Below are 20,645 nucleotides of genomic sequence, written 5' to 3'. Positions count from 1 at the left end.
ATCCAGCAGCAAATGCGCGGTCTACTTATTCAACTTCCCCTGTCTACCTGCGCAGATGCAACCGAGTTGTAGGTTGCGGTTAAAAATAAGTTCAAAATTGTATGATGTGTCTATTGTACGAGTAGGATTCGTTTCATGCAAGATCTGGCAACTGGACAACCTTGGAATAATATAGCGATGTGATTATTCATATAACGAGGTAGGGCCGTTTAAATTATAGAAGTTTTCCGGGAGAAATAACAAAACGGGCAGGGGCGGGAGATAGGTGTGAAATACGGGAGACTCCTGGGAAAAATGGGAGTGTTGACAGGTATGGCTATATTTTTATATGTTTGTTAGTGTATTTCCCTCACAGTTTGTTGTTTTCACAGGGATTTACTCATGTTCAATTTTTGTACTTATTGGCTTAAGCATTCTGGAGACCATCTTTGTGAATATTCTGATTGTTAAAGGAAAAGAGACCGAATCAGCAATATCAATGGAAACCAGAGATGTTGTAAATGGTCAAGATGGTAAGTGTCAACCCAGTTCTTGGTAATATATTCTTGTATCTTTACTTACTAAGTTAAGAATTTATATAAAAAACTGAAAAGCTACACCTTGATTTTAAAACCAACTGTACCAACAAAGGACACAGCACCGACAGTTTCGCCTTGGGTGGTGTAAGAGACCATATGGACACAGATACCAGTGGAAATGAAGAGTCAACATGTACCAGTGACACTGGAAAGAGGGCCTCACTGTGCTGGACCAGAGCAGCAAAAATAATAGATGTGACCTATAATGTTCTTTACATAATCACTGTTATTGTGCTTCTGTCTGTTCTTGGCAAACGTTGGTTTCTGTAATAACTCTTACATATGAGATGGCATGCAATACTAACTTTTATTTGCATGAATTTGTTTTCATGTTGTTTGTGGTGAGTTTAAAACGTTTTTTTTTTTTTTTTTTTCTGCTGTCAATTATTGTTTTTCTCTTGTAAACAACAGGAATGCATAGTTTAATGTTTAAGTGAATTTGTCCTTTTCTTTGACATATAGTAGCATTTGGTGTTGTTTATTTAGTTTTAGACAATACAAAATCATATTTATTCTTTTGTGTTTGTGATGGTGAAATTGGACATTTATTAAATGTTATGTTATATTATTACAATCAGCTTTAAAATGATCTGTATAATGTCATGCATTCTGTATGTCATAATTTTCATGTTTTTATTATTTTTCTCCCCGTTTCATATTTTCCTTCTGTCTCTAGTGTTTTTTCTGCAATGTATTTTAGCATTTTCAAATGGCTGATGACAAATTTAAGATCAGAAAAAGGTAGGGGTAAGATTAAACATCAAAAGCAAAGAAAACCAAAGGTAGGTTTTCAAAAAGGATTTAAAAATTGACAAGGAAAGAGCCAGTCTGATCTCCAAGGGCAGGGTGTTCCAAAGTACAGGACCAGCCACTGCAAAAGCATTCTCTCACCTCTACGTTTTAGTTTGCTGTGATGGATCTTACCTTAGATCCTCACGTGCAGAACGTTTTTATTATTGTGTTTTGTTTATTCCAAATCATTTATTTACATAATCATCATAATCACTTTATAATCATTAGTTATCCATATAATTGTTTATTTGATTATTCCATATTGTTTTATTATTATCAATTTCATTATTATAATTTTATCATTAAATTATTGTTTATTCATGTATTCATTCATTCATTATATTTCTATGTTTTATATATATTATTATATTCATTATTGTCTCACATTTATGAAGTTTCATGAGCTGTCCTGTCTGTGTAAACAGAGATAGATAAAGAGAATGTTTATGGAAGCTCAAGGTTTATGGGATGTTGCTATTAAGCAGTTTAAGTATAACAGGGCATGTTGAATTCATGCTGGTGGGACAAAGTTTGAACATTAAAACATATGCAACTGAAACTGTCCATCAATAAAACTCTGTTCCTATTTTATCATCATAAATTTAGTCTCGTGTCCTGCTTGTGTTATTTTCTAGCTTTGATCGAACAACCTCTTAACTGACAGAAGCCTTTTAAACAAGTAAATTTATATTTTCTGACGTGATCTGGCATCCGGAACTGGATGGTAAATATTTTGACTGGAGACCTGATCTAACAGTTTTGGTGTAGTCGGCAGGATAGAATAACATCTTTGTTGTCTCTATCCGAACGATGAGTCGGGTTTATCTCTCGCACGTCCAGATAGTGAAATGTTCCAGACCACTGGCTTCTGACTCCGAGCCGCGAGTGAAGATGGGGGTAACTCCCGCAGGTGTCTCCTGACTCATTCACTTAAGCAAGAGTGAGTGGGTTTTGTTTTGACATTTCATGAAAATTCAGGACGTACTGTGGAAGTAGCTTGACTACTGGGTCAGATTATATTGTTATTTCGATAATGGTGCAGTCAAAAATTAAGCTAAATGATCTGATTAAAATGCTAACAGAACAGCTGAAAGAGTACTTTAAGATCAAACAAGCAGAAAAAGAAAAAATCAGCTGCTAAATATAACATCAAATACAAGGGGCAGTCTTTAGGTTCCCAAGACATAAGTACCGTGGCCTGAAAAGGCAAAAATAAATTACAATGGTAAATTACTTATTTACAAGATTAAAAACAAATTTACAAGGTTTTTTTAACAAATGTACAAGTTTTTTAACAAATTTACAATGAGTGAACAAATTACGAGTGAACAAATTTACAATTTTTTTAACAAATTTACAATGAGTGAACAAATTTACAAGTTTTGTAACAAATTTACAAGTGTTTAAACAAATTTACAATGAGCAAACAAAATTACAAGTTTTAAAACAAATTTACGTTTTTTACGGAAAGGGTATGTACTATAAGCTGACGTCACGCATCTGAGCCACCCGGAGTTATCACCGTGAATCTCATGAGAGTTGCAAATGTGATGTTGTGTATTAGGCTGTACATCCTATTAACGGAAAGAGAGTGATAATATATAACCTTTCATCGATTCCCGAGTGACTCAAAGGGATATTGGACCTTATTTTCAGGTAGTTTTAGTTAGTTTTAGGTAGTTTTAGTTCGCTAACACTACTTTCCAAGTTGCACATGTTTTGGATGGCAGTTATCAAAATAATTCACTGACTTTCTCATTATATTACAGACAACAGGAGAGGGGACTCCAAACATTTTAATCAGGACTGCATTGTTCGTTCGCTTCCGGGGTTACATAGACTGAAACGGGGCAGCGTGACGAGTTTGTTTACCTGGTGCTGTAAGCTCCAACCCAGGAGGACACTTTAGATTAATCAAGGGTGCGTTAACTTGTTTGATGATATGATCTGAATAATTTTTAAAAGATTAGGATTTTATACATCCGGGTTTCTTCCCACCGGACGCACGGATGCGTGACATCAGCGTATTGTACCTATCCTTTCCGTAAAAAACATAAATTTGTTTTAAAACTTGTAATTTTGTTCGCTCATTGTAAGTTTGTTAAAAAACTAGTAAATTTGTTCACTCATTGTAAATTTGTTAAAAAACTTGGAAATTTGTTCACTCATTGTAAATTTGTTAAAAAACTTGTAAATTTGTTTAAAAAACTTGTAAATTTGTTCACTCATTGTAAATTTGTTAATAAAACTTGTACATTTATTCAGTCATTGTACAGTTGTTAAAAAACTTGTAAATTTGTTAAAAAACTTGTACATTTGTTAAAAAACTTGTACATTTGTTAAAAACACTTGTTAATAAGTAATTTACCATTGTAATTTATTTTTGCACCCCGAGGCCACCGTACATAAGGAAGACGTATCGAGACGTCAAAAAAGCATGGTGTGAAATTCAAAGAATAAAATCATCAATCAACGAACATGCAATGAGACAATCATAACAGACATAAAGAAGTTATGTAAGGAAAGCTGAAGGGATTAAAAGATAGATAGTTAAGAGTTAAGAGCTCAGTTTGGAAATAAACAAAAATCTAAAATAGCTAATGTTCAAGTTTATCAAAAGCAAATTATGCCGGTTTTACCAGATTTAAATGCATGTGACACTGGTAGTGTCATCTATACGACCACAGATTCAGATTTTGACAAAGACTATGATTTTAAAAGGGTTGCTCATGTCCTTAGTGAGTTCAGATGAGTATTTTGGTTTTGCTACTTCTATGCTGGCAATGAAGATCTGCTTTTTCAGACAGCAGACAAAATAGCTGGAACTTCCCTGTATTTCCAGACTTGAGATTTTCAGAACATTAAGAAGAAATGTCTGTAAAAGTTACCCATCAAACTGTTTTAGGCAAAGTGAACACCTGCAGGTGGTCAGAACTGTTTGGGACAAAATTTAAGGCTTGGTGGAGGACTTTGTTTAAGCACCTGTTGAGAAGCGTGTTTCGGACCTGCAGTGGCGATTGATGTACGGGGCTATAGCTACAAACAGGCACGTGGCAGATCTAAATCCAGCAGTAGACACAAAAATTTCTATTTTGTGGTGTTGAAGAAATAGTCAATCACTTGTTAATTGAGTGTTGTAGGGGGTGTGCACACCAAAACTTTTAAACGCGGTTGAAAACGCGAATGACAGCTGTTTTTCAGCTAAATGCCAGCTTTCCTCAGCTGAACACTTTGGCAGCTCTGATACTTCAGCTGTGAGCCGGTTGGTTCTGTGGTAATGTCCTGCCCCTCCTCCACTGTGATTGGATGGCCGTGTGAGAACTGACATTGATGAGCGGAGCTTTTCACTCAAAGTTGGATATTTTCCAACTCTCTGGGCTCAGCACTGAGTGTGAAAAAAAAGAAAGCGTGCCGGTTTTCAGTGCAAAAGAAAACCGCTAGCTGCAGTCTTTTTTGATAAACGCTGAGGTTCCATTGGAAACTATTGAAAACATGCGCCGGCTGCGGGTGTAAAAGCTTTGGTGTGCACGCCCTCTTAGGTTGAAGGTTTTTTTTTACTATTTAACACAAGATTTTTGGTGAAACACTATCTTACCAGGATTTTATAGGTGGCCCAAAATACAGCTTTCAAGCAAGAAGGAAAAAGTGTTTATTGAATTTTGTGAGTTACTCCATCTAAGATGTCCATATGGAAAACTAGGAAGAATCAAATGTTGGGGGTTTGGCCAACCAATGTGTAATGCACAGAAAGGATTGATAACAACTAGAATTAAGATAGAGTACACATACTATAAATTGGTCAATAATATTGCAATGTTTGCTGAAATTTGATCAGTGTGTGTAGTTTTTTGTGAAACTGGAGAAAATTTAATGTTGTACGCATTGTAGAATTCTCTCTCTCTCTCTCTCTCTCTCTCTCTCTCTCTCTCTCTCTCTCTCTCTGTGTGTGTGGGGGGGGGACAATAAAGACAGGATTGATGAGGCTCTTGTGAACGTGTAAGACTTCAGACATTTCTGACTTTTCACCCAAAGTTGAATATTTAGCTGTTATTGCCAATTCATTGACAGTAAAGAACAACTTGCTATGATGTTGCTGGGAGTACAATGTTGACATGAAGACATCTCTCATTGAGGAATGGGGGATTCAGTCTAAAATTAGATGTCTTGTCACTGATGCAGTTGCTAATATGATAGCATGTGCCAACAATTTACAGCTAAGGCATAGCATTTGCATAGCTCATGCTAAACCTAAACCTTATTGTTAAAAAGCTATTGACTTTACGGGCTCAAGACATGAGGAGCAAAGCAAGGAAGATTGTTGCTTATTTTAGATCAAGCACTGTTGCAAAAGAGTGACTTGTCAATTTTCAGCAACAGATGGGCAAACCTGCTCATAAATTACAGCAGGAAGTAGACACGCGCTGGAATAGCACATTTGGCGGCAGTGGCTCAGTGGTTTATGTACAGTAGGTTGTCTACAAACCGAAAGGTTGGTGGTTCAATCCCCGACTCCAGCAGAAGTGTCGAGGTGTCCTTGAGCAAGACACCTAACACGAGCTGCTACCGACGAGCTGGCGCCTTGCATGGCTGACATCGCCGTTGGTGTATGAATGAATGGGTGAATGTCAGGTCTGTTAAAAGCACTATATAAATTCAGTCCATTTACTCTTTACCATTAGACATGATCTCCAGACTTTATGAACAGCATGAACCAGTTGGTGCTGCACTGGTATCCCTTAGGACAGATTTGTGAGACACAATGTGGGAGTACCTTGGTGTACTAGACAGTCCACTAAAGGATGCAACTGCTGAACTCATTAAGGCTCATTAAGAAACTGCAAGCCAAGGAACCCTTTCCACTCTCCTGGATCCACGTTTTAAAACCATTGGGTTTTGTAATCCATCCACTGCCCAGAATGCCATTAAAAGGCTCACAGCCGAGTGTTCAACAAAGGTAAGGGAAACAGCATCTTACCCCATACCAGAGCATGGAGAAACCTCTACAGCAGCTGCAGACACCTCAGGTAGGACACAAAGTCTATAATGACCCAATTGTATTTTACTGCACATATAAAATCTTGTGAATTTTTCCACTTTTCAGGGACAGGACTGTGGGATCTTCTTGATCAACAGGTAATGGAAACAAGAACGGTAAAGAGTGCCACTGCCACCATTGAGGTTCAGCACTACCTGAGTGAACCCAACATTCCCTGCTCTGAAAATCCACTACAGTTTTGGCACAAGCACATTTATTCCCATTTATACATGCTGGCCCTGAGCTTTTGTGTTATCTTGCCTCTTCTGTGCCCTGTGAATGGGTTTTTCTGGCAAAGTGGTGAGCAAGAAGAGAAATAGGCTCAGCCCCAGCACTGTGGAGAAAATCCTGTTCCTAAATAAAAATCAAACCACATAAGTTACTAATATATCACTACAATTAAATTCCCCCAAGCTTATAGCAACATTCATTTCCATCCCACTATGTATGCATTTTTCTAAGCAATATCACTCTTATTTTCATCTGTCATTTACACAAAGCGTCACTCATTCAAGAACACTTACAATGTCCATTTCACAAGCTCACACTTACTAATAAGTAGGTGTGTTTATATAGTCATGCTGAACAGGTGGACAACTGATTGCTGACTGCTGATTGTTAATAAAACATAATTAAGCACAAAGCATCCATAAACTGTGCCAATCCAGCCTACATTACATTAGTCTGTAAGGCAGATTTATAATTTTGTAAAAGTGTGTCTGCACTTATGTACCTTCAAAATTCAAAAGTTTGATTTTTTTCTAAAAACAGTAAAAATGTCCACATTCACCATACACAAAAAGTTATCTTTATTACATTTTTGTTTGGAGTTACCATGCATATGCAATGGAACATGCTTTGGTGTTGTGTTGTATTTAATATATTGATTCATTTATTTATTAATCGTTTCTTAATTTGTCAATCCATTAATTCTTGCTTCTAAATATGTTGTTTGGTTGTGGAACATTGTATGATACAGCTCTTTCACCAGCAGAGGTCCTCATCGGGCTCTTATATGGAAAGCTTTGAGTAATTAACCTATTTCCAATTGGGCTGAAAGCTTCGCAGCTTCAAGAAAGCTTTACTTCGCCATCACTACACCACGTTTCAAATGATTATGCACATGCCATGTTTGTTTATTTTTCCAATACAGTCAGTAAGTTTACACATTTTTATTTACCCTCAACAGTTATATGACAGTGTGGATGTTAATATGTTTAATGAAATAAAAATGTCAAAAGATACTTTAACACAAAAAATATGCTGTTCCAAATTATTATGCAGAATGCACTTTAACCAAATGTATTATGATATACTGTAATGGATAATAATGATCCAAAAACAGATAACTGTCAAATGTGCTGCCTGAATACAAAACAAACATTATCCTAAAATAAATAATGTATTTACACAAGTTACATAATAATATATGAGAATATCTTTGACATGACTTTAACTATTCCATTCATTTAGTAATATTTACCTTTAAAAGCAGTTCAATATTTATTTGACTGAATGACATCTTGGTCTCTTGCAGGGTTGACCTACAGACTGTACTGACAAAACTGCTCAGTAAAGTTGATAAAAGTTTAATCCCAAAAAGCAACCAATTCAGGGTAGGTGTTAAGCTAAGCAATGAGCGTTTGTACATGTGAATAGTGTGAGGCACTGATGAATTAGTGTGGTATTTTGTTTGGTTGTGTTTCAAAAAAGAAATCAAATTACTTCCAGTTAGATTTTTGTATTACATAGAGAGTTGTGTGTTGTGTTTAGCAAAAGTGTTTTATGAAATACAAAACTTAGCACTGATGATACATCTTTTTTCATTTCTACATACACATATCTGTAGTACTGCAACACGAGGATTCACTGGCATTTTAATTTTATATAATTGTCTTTGTTGTATTATTTTGGTGCAAAAAAAACTAAAGCAATATGAATGGTGTTTACAGACATACTGTACAAAATGCAGAGCTGGGGGTCATCCAGGACAGGTTTGGCAACCGCTGCAAGTATTTCACTAATGTGTATAACCTTTTCTGAAACATGCATATTAAAAGAGATACGAATCCAGCAAATGTTTTTCTGATGCTGTAAAGATATGCTCCTGAAAACATATTTCAAACCAGGACCGATGTGACTACCTATATACAATTCCTGTAAACAACCATGAACACTATGTATCCCTTGTATCTGCAAGACGAATCTGTGGTAGAAGTAAATTGATAACACTGTAGCCATATTAACCTTCTAAGTCCATAATATATTAAGTGTGTTATCTGTAGCCATGGTGTTTTTCTCATGCATGGCATAGATTACTAACTGTAAAACATCAATTGTCATTTGGCAATGGCTATCTACCTGCAAGCAATGTCCATACTGAAGAATGTCACATTTGCAGCTCGTGCCAGTTCCTTCTGCAGGAACATTGGGTAAGGATATCTTTCACCACGATAGTGATTCAAGCTTTGCAGCAAGATTCCATGTCTGCACACCTCTATTTCAAGGCCCTCTTCATCCATCCTGGCCCTGGATTTCTGTGATATTTCTCTGCCTGCTGTAAATGTTGCTGGCACACAGGCATCATGACCTGTCCTCTAAAGGTAAAAACAATATGATACATGTAATACCAGGGTTAATAGAGTTAAATAAATCCTTACACTACACATCTGGCTTCTTACATGGACATGGGCGAGCTGGGTTTAATTCCCCTTTAAGGCAATATTTTTTTAATATAAACTTTAACCAAGCTACCACCGTTACAACTGGCTTGTAAACGTGAGCTACGCGATCTTTTGGCGTTTAAAAAAAACCCCATGAAATTATATTCATATGACATGCTGGAAGGCACACTTTGTGACCTAAAGAGTTGTCTTCTTTTCCTTTGCGACAGTGCTGCGGCACTTGAGGCCTCTAGGGGTGCTAGACGTGAAAAATACATGTCTAGCACCCCCTAGTGGCACAAAAGTTCCATGGTGTACTTTTAAATAAGAAATTTTTAATCAACAACCCAATTAAATAATCATAAATGTTGCATTTACATTAATTAACATGAAATTTAACCATAAATGTGCCACACATTTTAATCTATATTAATTTGATCTGAACACTGTGTTTAGAGTATCAGCTTTAATTTTTCGTCTGGCAAGAAGCTAAAACATACTGTATCAAGTACAAAAATAAATAACATTCACTGTAAAAAAATAACTGTAATTATGCAGCTGGTTGCCAGTAACTTCCTGTAGAAGGTAAAGACTGAAAATGTTTTCATTAGTAAGTTACATACAGTAAGTTACTCGCAGCTAGTTGCCACTAATACCCAGTAATACTGTAATTTCTACAGACATTTTTTATAGTGTTAAGTTGTAGTTTATGTCTTAAGGCTACAGAAGGGAGACAAATGTTATTAAACAATTTACTAAATTATTGTCATAGAACTCTAATGTCACAAGCAGGTTTATAACAGTTTTTAAAATGTACCAATTTGGATACAAATAATTTGAATGTTAATCAAGCAATCATGCATTTTACACATTTTATTATTTTCTATGAACTGTTCCTCCTCTCTCTGTTTCTCTCTTTTTTCTTGTGTTTATCTCTCTCCCTTTTTGTATTTCTTTATTCCTTTATCCTTTTGTTATTTATCTTTAAAAAATCTGCAAATGGCATCCGAGGCATTCAGATAATGGCAAAAACCTTGGCAAATGTTTGAAACCTTAAATGTAATGTTATTCATTCATTATTTCTGTAAGAAAATAGCTCTCCTCATGTCTCCCTCATTTAGTTTTTCCATGTACGTTCACTAATGTGTGGCCGCTCGCACGGAGCAGATACGATGTACGTCACGTGTTACGTCGTGGGCAGGTTGTAGGTAATGGAGGGAGGGGAATAACAGCGAGCTCATCAGACGTTTCCTAAAAATTAAAATTGTTCACAAGTCGTGCGGCTCGAGTCCGAGTCGAGTCTAAAGTCTTTGAGGACGAGTCTTAAGTCGAGTCTGAAGTCACTGTGTGTGTGCGACTTAAGTCCCACTCGAGTCCGAGTCTCAAACTCGAATCCCCATATCTGTAATGAGCATACATGTAAGCCAACATAAAATCTTTCGATTATTGACAGGGCACATACACACAAAATGAGCTCACATTATTATTTTTCTAATAAAATCATTTGTTTATGTCTTAAGTGAATTATAGAGTCAGAAACCAGTCTGTGCTTATTTGTTATTAAAGAGAGACAGTAACCTCAATTAACCTACTTAAGTCTGTGTCATTAATGTTAATCAAACAACCCAAAACAAACAGAAAATCACTTCGATTTCTGTACCTAATGCTAATTTTAGACCTTACTTAATGTGCAACTCTCTTTTTTATTAGGGCCCGAGCACACCGGGGTGTGAGGACCCTATTGTTCTTCAAGGAGTTATTATTAGGGCCCGAGCACCGAGGAGCAGGCCAGAATGGCCTGCACCGAATGGTGCGAAGCCCTATTGTTTTTGCTCGGATTATTATTAGGGCCCGAGCACCGAGGAGCAGGCCAGAATGGCCTGCACCGTAGGTGCGAAGCCCTATTGTTTTTGCTCGGATTATTAGGGCTCGAGCACCGAGGAGCAGGCCAGAATGGCCTGCACCGAAAGGTGCGAAGCCCTATTGTTTTTGCTCGGATTATTATTAGGGCCCGAGCACCGAGGAGCAGGCCAGAATGGCCTGCACCGAAAGGTGCGAAGCCCTATTGTTTTTGCTCGGATTTATTATTTTTTTTTTTTTTTTTTTTTTTTTTTTTTACGTTTCGGGGCAATTTGGGGGCCTTAACATACTCAAAAACTCTTGAAAATTGGCAGAGATGTCAGAGTCGTCGGCCATCAGGACCCGGCAAAGGCTGGAACTCGGGCGTGGCAAGGGGGCTCTGTAGCGCCCCCTGTAATGCAAAAACAAACATTGGGGCACAGATCGGGCAAAAATTTACGCACATGTACGAGAGTTGGTACGCATATAGATCTCATCGACCCAAACAACTTTCGCCCTCTAACATTTAAGCTCCGCCCAACAGGAAGTCGGCTATTTTGGATTGTTTAAAAAATGCATGCATTGAACTTTTAAATACTCCTCCTAGAGGAATCATGGGATTGACACCAAACGTGGTGAACATGATGTCGAGACATTGGACTTGCTAAATTGCGAAGGGATTTTTGATATCTCGAACGGTTCTGCCATGGCGAGGCGACAAATTTATGGCGAATTCAGAGAAACAGGAAGTGTCTAATATCTAAGGCAAAAAATGTCTTATTGTGATGACACGCGGGATGTTTGTTCGTCTGAAGATTCCGATCGCATCGATGTGCCTATTGTGAGTCTCGTGTATAGCGCCACCACCAGGCGCCAGGAAGTGTGTCAGTCATAAAGGTGGATTTTTTTGACAGTATCATGCGATGTTCTTTTAAATACTCCTCCTAGGATTTTCATGCGATTGACACGAGAAGTGGTCAACATGATGCCAAGACATTGTAGATGATAAATTGCGAAGGGATTTTTGATATCTCAAACGCTGTTCCCATGGCAACGTGTCAAACTTTACTTTAATTTTTAAGGCATATTTAAACCTTACAGCTGCATGCGGTAAACTTTTAAATACTCCTCCTGAGTAAATAATGTGATTGACTCCAGAAGTGGTCAACATAATGCTGAGACATTGTAGATGATAAATTGCGAAGGGATTTTTGATATCTCAAACGCTGTTCCCATGGCAACGCGTCAGATATTACTTTCATTTTAAAGGCTTATTTAAGCCTTTAAGTTGACGCTGATGTTCTTTTAAATACTCCTTCTAGAATATTCATGAGATTGACACCAGAAGTGGTCAACATGATGCAGAGACATTGTAGATGATAAATTGCGAAGGGATTTTTGATATCTCAAACGCTGTTCCCATGGCAACGCGTCAAACTTTACTTTCATTTTAAAGGCTTATTTAAGCCTTTGGGTTGACGCCGATGTTCTTTTAAATACTCCTTCTAGGATTTTCATGCGATTGACTCCAGAAGTTGTCAACAGGATGCTGAGACATTGTAGATGATAAATTGCGAAGGGATTTTTGATATCTCAAACGTTGTTCCCATGGCAACGAGTCAAACTTTGCTTTCATTTTCCAGCATATTTAAGGCTGACAGTTACATGCTGTGAACTTTTGAATACTCCTCGTATGGGATTCATGCGATTGACACCAGAAGTGGTCAACATGATGTTGAGACATTGAAGACGTTAAATTGCAAAGGAATTTTTGACACATCGAACGCTGTTCCCATGGCAACGCGTCAAACTTACTTTTATTTCAGGCATATTTCAGGCTCTTGGCAGCGTAGATTAAGTTTAAATTTGGCACAAACATCTGATTTGTCTGCTGTTAAGTGTTGACAAAAACGTCAGATAAAGGCGTGTCTATTTAGTGACTGACTAGCGCCCCCGTTTGTCTAAAATATGGGGTTTCTTTTACCTACTGTACCTAAATGGGTCAGTAGCAACATGAAATAGTACACTGATATATACCCACTTGATGCACATGCCGACCGTGCATCGTTTTCTCGGAGGCACCGTGTAGCGGTAAACAAACGTGCGAGGGCCCGCCATCGCTGCTTGCAGCTATATTTTTTATTATTATTATTATTATTTTTTTTTTTTTTAACACTTTTGGACTTTTTGGGGGCCTTAACATACTCGAAAACTCTTGAAAATTGGCACAGACGTCAGAGTCGTCCGTCATCGCAGAAATCCAAAGGCTGGAACACGGGCGTGGCACGGGGGCTCTATAGCGCCCCCTGTAATGCAAAAAAAACCTTTGATGCACAGATCGGACAAAAATGAGCGCACATGTACGAGAATTGGTACGCATATAGATCTCATCGACCCGAACAACTTTCGCCCTCTAACATTTAAGCTCCGCCCAACAGGAAGTCGGCTATTTTGGATTGTTTAAACAATGCATGCGTTGAACTTTTAAATACTCCTCCTAGTGGATTCATGGGATTGACACCAAACGTGGTGATCATGATGCCGGGACATTGTACTGTCTAAATTGCGAAGGGATTTTTGATATCTCGAACGGTTCTGCCATGGCGAGGCGACGAATTTATGGCGAATTCAGAGAAACAGGAAGTGTCTAATATCTAAGGCAAAAAATATCTTATTGTGATGCCATGCGGGGTGTTTGTTCGTCTGAAGATTCCGATCGCATCGATGTGCCTATTGTGACTCCCGGGTATAGCGCCACCACCAGGCGCCAGAAATTGCGTCAGTCACAAAGCTGGATTTTTTTTGACAGTTCCATGCTATGTTCTTTTAAATACTCCTTCTAGAAAAATCATGCAATTGACACCAAAAGTGGTCAACATGTAGCCGAGAGATTGTAGATGATAAATTGCGAAGGGATTTTTGATATCTCAAACGCTGTTCCCATGGCAACGCGTCAAATTTTACTTTCATTTTAAAGGCATATTTAAGCCTTTCAGTTGACGCCGATGTTCCTTTAAATACTCCATCTAGGATATTCATGCGATTGACACCAAAAGTGGTCAACATGATGCTGAGGCATAGTAGATGATAAATTGCAAAGGGATTTTTGATATCTCAAACGCTGTTCCCATGGCAACGCGTCAAATTATACTTTCATTTTAAAGGCATATTTAAGCCTTTCAGTTGACGCCAATGTTCCTTTAAATACTCCTTCTAGGATTTTCATGAGATTGACACCAGAAGTGGTCAACATGATGCCAAGACATTGTAGATGATAAATTGCGAAGGGATTTTTGATATCTCGAACGCTGTTCCCATGGCAACGCGTCAAACTTTACTTTCATTTTAAAGGCATATTTAAGCCTTTCAGTTGACGCCGATGTTCTTTTAAATACTCCTTCTAGGATATTCATGCGATTGACACCAAAAGTGGTCAACATGATGCTGAGGCATAGTAGATGATAATCTGTGAAGGGATTTTTGATATCTCGAACGCTGTTCCCATGGCAACCTGTCAAACTTTACTTTCATTTTTAAGGCATATTTAAACCTTACAGCTGCATGCGGTAAACTTTTAAATACTCCTCCTGGGGAAATAATGTGATTGACTCCAGAAGTGGTCAACATAATGCTGAGACATTGTAGATGATAAATTGCGAAGGGATTTTTGATATCTCAAACGCTGTTCCCATGGCATCGCGTCAGATTTTACTTTCATTTTAAAGGCTTATTTAAGCCTTTAAGTTGACGCCGATGTTCTTTTAAATACTCCTTCTAGAATAATCATGCAATTGACACCAAAAGTGGTCACCATGATGCCGAGACATAGTAGATGATAAATTGCAAAGGGATTTTTGATATCTCGAACGCTGTTCCCATGGCAACGCCGCAAACTTTACTTTTATTTCAGGCATATTTAAGGCTCTTGACGTGCTTATATTAACCTTAAAGTTGGCACACACATCAGAGTTGTCGGCTGTTAAGTGTGCACAAAAAGGTCAGACATAGGCGTGTCTCTTAAGTGGCTCACTAGTGCCCCCGTTTGTCTAAAATGTGGGGTTTCTTTTACCTACAGTCCCCAAATGGGTCAGTAACAACATTAAATAGCCCACTGATATTTACCCACTTGATGCCCTTGCCCACCGTGCATCGTTTTCTCGGACGCACCGTGTAGCGGTAAAAAAACGTGCGAGGGCCCGCCATTGCTGCTTGCAGCTATATTTAGGGCCCGAGCACCGAGGAGCAGGCCAGAATGGCCTGCACCGTAGGTGCGAAGCCCTATTGTTTTTGCTCGGATTATTATTTTTATTATTTTTTTTTTTTTTTTTTTTTTTTTTTTTAACACTTTTGGACTTTTTGGGGGCCTTAACATACTCGAAAACTCTTGAAAATTGGCACAGATGTCAGAGTCATCCGTCATCGCAGAAATCCAAAGGCTGGAACACGGGCGTGGCACGGGGGCTCTATAGCGCCCCCTGTAATGCAAAAAAAAACATTGATGCACAGATCGGGCAAAAATTTACGCACATGTACGAGAGTTGGTACGCATATAGATCTCATCGACCCGAACAACTTTCGCCCTCTAACATTTAAGCTCCGCCCAACAGGAAGTCGGCTATTTTGGATTGTTTCAAAAATGCATTCGTTGAACTTTTAAATACTCCTCCTAGTGGATTCATGGGATTGACACCAAACGTGGTGATCATGATGTCCAGACATTGTACTTGCTAAATTGCGAAGGGATTTTTGATATCTCGAACGGTTCTGCCATGGCGAGGCGATGAATTTATGGCGAATTTAGAGAAACAGGAAGTGTCTAATTTCTAAGGCAAAAAATATCTTATTGTGATGCCATGCAGGGTGTTTGTTCGTCTGAAGATTCCGATCGCATCGATGTGCCTATTGTGACTCCCGGGTATAGCGCCACCACCAGGCGCCAGGAAGTGTGTCAGTCGCAAAGCTGGATTTTTTTGACAATTCCATGCTATGTTCTTTTAAATACTCCTTCTAGAAAAATCATGCAATTGACACCAAAAGTGGTGAACATGAAGCCGAGAGATTGTAGATGATAAATTGCGAAGGGATTTTTGATATCTCAAACGCTGTTCCCATGGCAACGCGTCAAAGTTTACTTTCATTTTAAAGGCATATTTAAGCCTTTCGGTTGACGCCGATGTTCCTTTAAATACTCCTTCTAGGATATTCATGCAATTGACACCAAAAGTGGTCAACATGATGCCGAGACATTGTAGATGATAAATTGCGAAGGGATTTTTGATATCTCAAACGCTGTTCCCATGGCAACGCGTCAAACTTTACTTTCATTTTAAAGGCATATTTAAGCCTTTTAGTTGACGCCGATGTTCCTTTAATATACTCCTTCTAGAATAATCATGCAATTGACACCAAAAGTGGTCAACATGAAGCCGAGATATTGTAGATGATAAATTGCGAAGGGATTCTTGATATTTCAAACGCTGTTCCCATGACAACCTGTCAAACTTTACTTTCATTTTTAAGGCATATTTAAACCTTACAGCTGCATGCGGTAAATTTTTAAATACTCCTCCTGAGGAAATAATGTGATTGACTCCAGAAGTGGTCAACATGATGCCGAGACATTGTAGATGATAATTTGTGAAGGGATTTTTGATATCTCGTACGCTGTTCCCATGGCAACGCCCCAAACTTTACTTTTATTTCAGGCATATTTAGGAATTCTTGGCGTGCTTAGATTAACCTAAACATTGGCACACACATCAGAGTTGTCGGCTGTTCAGAGTGGACAAATAGGTCAGACAAAGGCGTGTCTCTTTAGTGGCTCACTAGCGCCCCCGTTTGTCTAAAATGTGGGGTTTGTCTTTTACCTACAGTCCCCAAATGGCTCAGTAACAACATTAAATAGCCCACTGATGTTTACCCACTTGATGCCCTTGCCCACCGTGCATCGTTTTCTCGGACGCATCGTGTAGCGGTAAAAAAACGTGCGAGGGCCCGCCATTGCTGCTTGCAGCTATATTTATTATTATTATTTTTTTTTTTTTTTTTTTTTAACACTTTTGGACTTTTTGGGGGCCTTAACATACTCGAAAACTCTTGAAATTTGGCACAGATGTCAGAGTCGTCCGTCATCGCAGAAATCCAAAGGCTGGAACACGGGCGTGGCACGGGGGCTCTATAGCGCCCCCTGTAATGCAAAAAAAAACATTGATGCACAGATCGGGCAAAAATGTACGCACATGTACGAGAGTTGGTACGCATATAGATCTCATCGACCCGAACAACTTTCGCCCTCTAACATTTAAGCTCTGCCCAACAGGAAGTCGGCTATTTTGGATTGTTTAAAAAATGCATTCGTTGAACTTTTAAATACTCCTCCTAGTGGATTCATGGGATTGACACCAAACGTGGTGATCATGATGTCGAGACATTGTACTTGCTAAATTGCGAAGGGATTTTTGATATCTCGAACGGTTCTGCCATGGCGAGGCGACGAATTTATGGCGAATTTAGAGAAACAGGAAGTGTCTAATATCTAGGGCAAAAAATGTCTTATTGTGATGACACGCGGGGTGTTTGTTCGTCTGAAGATTCCGATCGCATCGATGTGCCTATTGTGACTCCCGGGTATAGCGCCACCACCAGGCGCCAGGAAGTATGTCAGTCATGAACTTTTAAATACTTCTCCTAGGGATTTCATACGATTGACACCAAACGTGGTGAACATGATGCTGAGACATTGGACTTGCTAAATTGCGAAGGGATTTTTGATATCTCGAACGGTTCTGCCATGGCGAGGCGACAAATTTATGGCGAATTCAATGAAACAGGAAGTGTCTAATATCTAAAGCAAAAAATGTCTTATTGGGATGAAACGCAGTGTGTATGTTCGGCCAAGGATTCCGATCGCATCGATGTGCCTATTTTGAGTCTCGGGTATAGCGCCACCAACAGGCACCAGGAAGTGTGGCAGTCACAAAAGGTGGATTTCTTGACAGTTGCATGTGGTGAACTTTTAAATAGTCCTCCTAGGATTTTCATGCGATTGACACCAAAAGTGGTCAACATGATGCTGAGACATTGTAGATGATAAATTGCGAAGGGAATTTTGATATCTCTAACGCTGTTCCCATGGCAACACGTCAAACTTTACTTTCATTTTAAAGGCATATTTAAGCCTTTCAGTTGACGCAGATGTTCCTTTAAATACTCCTTCTAGGATATTCATGCGATTAACACCAAAAGTGGTCAACATGATGGCGAGACATTGTAGATGATAAATTGCGAAGGGATTTTTGATATCTCAAACGCTGTTCCCATGGCAATGCGTCAAAGTTTACTTTCATTTTAAAGGCATATTTAAGCCTTTCAGTTGACGCCAATGTTCCTTTAAATACTCCTTCTAGGATATTCATGCGATTGACACCAAAAGTGGTCAACATGATGCTGAGGCATAGTAGATGATAAATTGTGAAGGGATTTTTGATATCTCGAACGCTGTTCCCATGGCAAAGCGTCAAACTTTACTTTCATTTTAAAAAAATATTTAAGGCTGACAGTTACATGCTGTGAACCTTTAAATACTCCTCGTATGGGATTTATGCGATTGACACCAGAAGTGGTCAATATGATGCTGAGACATTGTAGATGATAAGTTGCGAAGGAATTTTTGACATCTCGAACGCTGTTCCCATGGCAACGCGTCAAACTTTACTTTAATTTCAGAGATGTTTAAGGCTCTTGGCGTGCTTAGTTTAAAGTTGGCACACACATCAGAGTTTTCGGCTGTTAAGTGTTGACAAAAAGGTCAGATAAAGGCGTGTCTATTTAGTCAGTGACTAGTGCCCCCGTTTGTCTAAAATATGGGGTTTCTTTTACCTACTGTACCTAAATGGGTCAGTAGCAACATTAAATAGTACACTGATATATACCCACTTGATGCACATGCCCACCGTGTATCGTTTTCTCGGAGGCACTGTGTAGCGGTAAAAAAACGTGCGAGGGCCCGCCATCGCTGCTTGCAGCTATATTTAGGGCTCGAGCACCGAGGAGCAGGCCAGAATGGCCTGCACCGAAAGGTGCGAAGCCCTATTGGTTTTGTTAGAATTTATTATTTTTTTTTTTGTTGTTTTTATTTTTTTTATTTTTTTTTTTTTTAACACTTTTGGACTTTTTGGGGGCCTTAACATACTCGAAAACTCTTGAAATTTGGCACAGACACCAGAGTCGTCCGTCATTGCAGAAATCCAAAGGCTGGAACACGGGCGTGGCACAGGGGCTCTGTAGCGCCCCCTGTAATGCAAAAAAAAACATTGATGCACAGATCGGGCAAAAATGTACGCACATGTATGAGACTTGGTACGCTTATAGATCTCATCGACCCGAACAACTTTCGCCCTCTAACATTTAAGCTCCGCCCAACAGGAAGTCGGCTATTTTGGACTGTTTAAAAAATGCATGCGTGAACTTTTAAATACTCCTCCTAGGGGATTCGTGCGAATGACACCAAATGTGGTGATCATGATGTCGAGACATTGTACTTGCTAAATTGCGAAGGGATTTTTGATATCTCGAACGGTTCTGCCATGGCGAGGCGACAAAGTTGTGGCGAAATCAGAGAAACAGGAAGTGTTTAATATCTAAGGTAAAAAATGTCTTATTGTGATGCCATGCGGGGTGTTTGTTCGTCTGAAGATTCCGATCGCATCGATGTGCCTATTGTGACTCCCGGGTATAGCGCCACCACCAGGCGCCAGGAAGTGTGTCAGTCATGAACTTTTAAATACTTCTCCTAGGGAATTCATACGATTGACACCAAACGTGGTGAACATGATGCTGAGACATTGGACTTGCTAAATTGCGAAGGGATTTTTGATATCTCAAACGGTGTTGCCATGACGAGGCGACAAATTTATGGCGAATTCAATGAAACAGGAAGTGTCTAATATCTAAAGCAAAAAATGTCTTATTGGGATGAAACGCAGTGTGTATGTTCGGCCAAGGATTCCGATCGCATCGATGTGCCTATTTTGAGTCTCGGGTATAGCGCCACCAACAGGCACCAGGAAGTGTGGCAGTCACAAAAGGTGGATTTCTTGACAGTTGCATGTGGTGAACTTTTAAATACTCCTCCTAGGATTTTCATGCGATTGACACCAAAAGCGGTCAACACGATGCTGAGACATTGTAGATGATAAATTGCGAAGGGATTTTTGATATCTCGAACGCTGTTCCCATGGCAACACGTCAAACTTTACTTTCATTTTCAGGCATATTTAAGATCTTGGCGTGCACTTTGGGTGCCTTAACATGCTCGAAAACAACGGAAATTTGGCACAGATGTCAAAGTCACGTGCCACTAGGCTCATGCAAAGGCTGGAATATGGGCGTGGCAAGGGAGCTCTGTAGCGCCCCCTGTAATTCAAAAAAATAACATTGATGCACAGATCGGGCAAAAATGTACGCACATGTACGGGAGTTGGTACGCATATAGATCTCATCGACCCGAACAACTTTCACACTCTAAGATTTAAGCTCCGCCCAACAGGAAGTCGGCTATTTTGGATTGTTTAAAAAATGAATGCGTTGAACTTTTAAATACTCCTCCTAGTGGATTCATGGGATTGACACCAAACGTGGTGATCATGATGTCGAGACATTGTACTTGCTAAATTGCGAAGGGATTTTTGATATCTCTAACGGTTCTGCCATGGCGAGGCGACGAATTTATGGCGAATT

The 20,645-nt window shown here is 39.1% G+C and overlaps 1 protein-coding gene across 1 annotated transcript in view; it reads left to right on the top strand.

Moving 5' to 3' along the window:
* Positions 1–848, top strand: part of LOC135744760 (5-hydroxytryptamine receptor 3A-like) — a 58,038-nt gene extending 57,190 nt beyond the window's left edge. The window contains exons 8-9 of the mRNA XM_065263069.1: positions 372–512; positions 631–848. Coding sequence (XP_065119141.1) covers positions 372–512; positions 631–848 — 359 coding nt within the window. The remainder of the gene's footprint in view (positions 1–371; positions 513–630) is intronic.
* Positions 849–20,645: the final 19,797 nt, after the last annotated feature.

This window comes from Paramisgurnus dabryanus, chromosome 3 (genome assembly GCF_030506205.2).
Source record: "Paramisgurnus dabryanus chromosome 3, PD_genome_1.1, whole genome shotgun sequence".
NCBI classification, from domain to species: domain Eukaryota; kingdom Metazoa; phylum Chordata; class Actinopteri; order Cypriniformes; family Cobitidae; genus Paramisgurnus; species Paramisgurnus dabryanus.
This window is presented reverse-complemented; position numbering and strand designations above follow the sequence as displayed.